Source organism: Octopus bimaculoides, chromosome 1, assembly GCF_001194135.2.
Source record: "Octopus bimaculoides isolate UCB-OBI-ISO-001 chromosome 1, ASM119413v2, whole genome shotgun sequence".
Lineage (NCBI taxonomy): Eukaryota > Metazoa > Mollusca > Cephalopoda > Octopoda > Octopodidae > Octopus > Octopus bimaculoides.
This window is the reverse complement of record NC_068981.1, coordinates 183754470-183755803: the sequence shown is the minus strand read 5'-3', so window position 1 is coordinate 183755803 and position 1334 is coordinate 183754470. Positions and strand designations below refer to the sequence as shown.

The window sequence follows — 1334 nt, the reverse complement described above, 5'->3', positions numbered from 1 at the left end:
CACATTCATTAGCTAATGAGGGTAATTACGTAACGCATATTCTTTCGTTATTTATTAACTATTATGCTCTCTCTCTCTCTTTCTCTCCCTTTTGTCTATAACTAATGATGGTAGAAATGGCAGTTACAGAGTTTTTGCTGTTGATTTCATAAATTAAAATACAGTCTATTGACGAAATAAATTAAATTATGCATGATACTTGCAAACATGTTTACCATGCGCGCACATATTTAAAACTCTATATTCTTTAACTTTAAATATTAAATTGTCTTTTCACAATAAATTGTCAAGTTATCCTCAAATAATATTTTCCGGAATACAAGTCGAATTTTTCGGAAAATTTACAGTAAAAGAAAAGGTAGCTCGAATTATACACCCCTGCCCAAATTTCATGAGAAATGCAGTGGGATTTGGAACAATAGTGACGATGCTTGAATGTTTACGCTATACGTTTACACTATATACTACATCGACTTATACACCGGAGAAATACAATAATACCTATCAGGTCAGGTTAACTATAAAATCTGGGTGGTGGTGGGGCGGGGATGAAAACTACAACAATAACAACAATAGGAACACCGGGAACAACTAGCAGCAAGGCACAGTTTTCGGTGGCTAACATTGATACTACACAACGAATAAAACTATTACAAATACAAAGAAATACGCGCTTAAGTGTCTTCTGATTTTGGTTTTTGCTACCGAAGACGTAGCTGCAAGCTTCTGCTTGCTGGCAGTTAAATATAGCGACATTGATTCTTCCGACCAGCTTTGGTTGTCAAAGAGTTTAGGGTCATCTTGGTGCAAGTTACTTATACCGTCTCGGAAGAAGTATTCTTTTTCATGCGCATTCCATAGGTCGACGCACCGGAACAAGAATTTCGTTAAGTTTCCTCTAAACTCTCGTTGAATATTCGATGGTAAAGTAGGGAAAGATGGTTCGACCGGTGGGAACGAATAAGGACATCTGCTTTGGAAAACACCAGGTGTAACTGAAGATTGATATTGTTGTTGTTGTTGCTGCTGTTGCTGCTGCTGCTGTTGTTTCTGTAGTTGTTGAAAACCTGTAGCTGCCGTCGTGACATCGTCATACGCCAGTTGTTCAACCACTAAAAAGATGTTGAATATAGAATTAATATACTTATAGAAAAGAATGTCTGATTTCACACACACAAACACACACACACACACACGCACACACCTTCATCATCATCGTCATCATCATCATCATCATCAGCATCATCATCATCACCATCATCATCTCTGGCAATATCCAGAGGCTAATTCTCTCTAGACATTATGTAAGAAAAATTAAGATCTTTTTTTTTTTT

At 36.8% G+C, this 1334-nt stretch overlaps 1 protein-coding gene across 2 annotated transcripts in view; it reads right to left on the bottom strand.

Moving 5' to 3' along the window:
- Positions 1-381: 381 nt before the first annotated feature.
- Positions 382-1334, bottom strand: part of LOC106870649 (collagen alpha-1(XXVI) chain) — a 245166-nt gene continuing 244213 nt past the window's right edge. For both annotated transcript variants that reach the window (XM_052973147.1, XM_052973149.1), the window contains one exon: positions 382-1112. In XM_052973147.1, coding sequence (XP_052829107.1) covers positions 631-1112 — 482 coding nt within the window. In that variant the 3' untranslated portion in view covers positions 382-630. The remainder of the gene's footprint in view (positions 1113-1334) is intronic.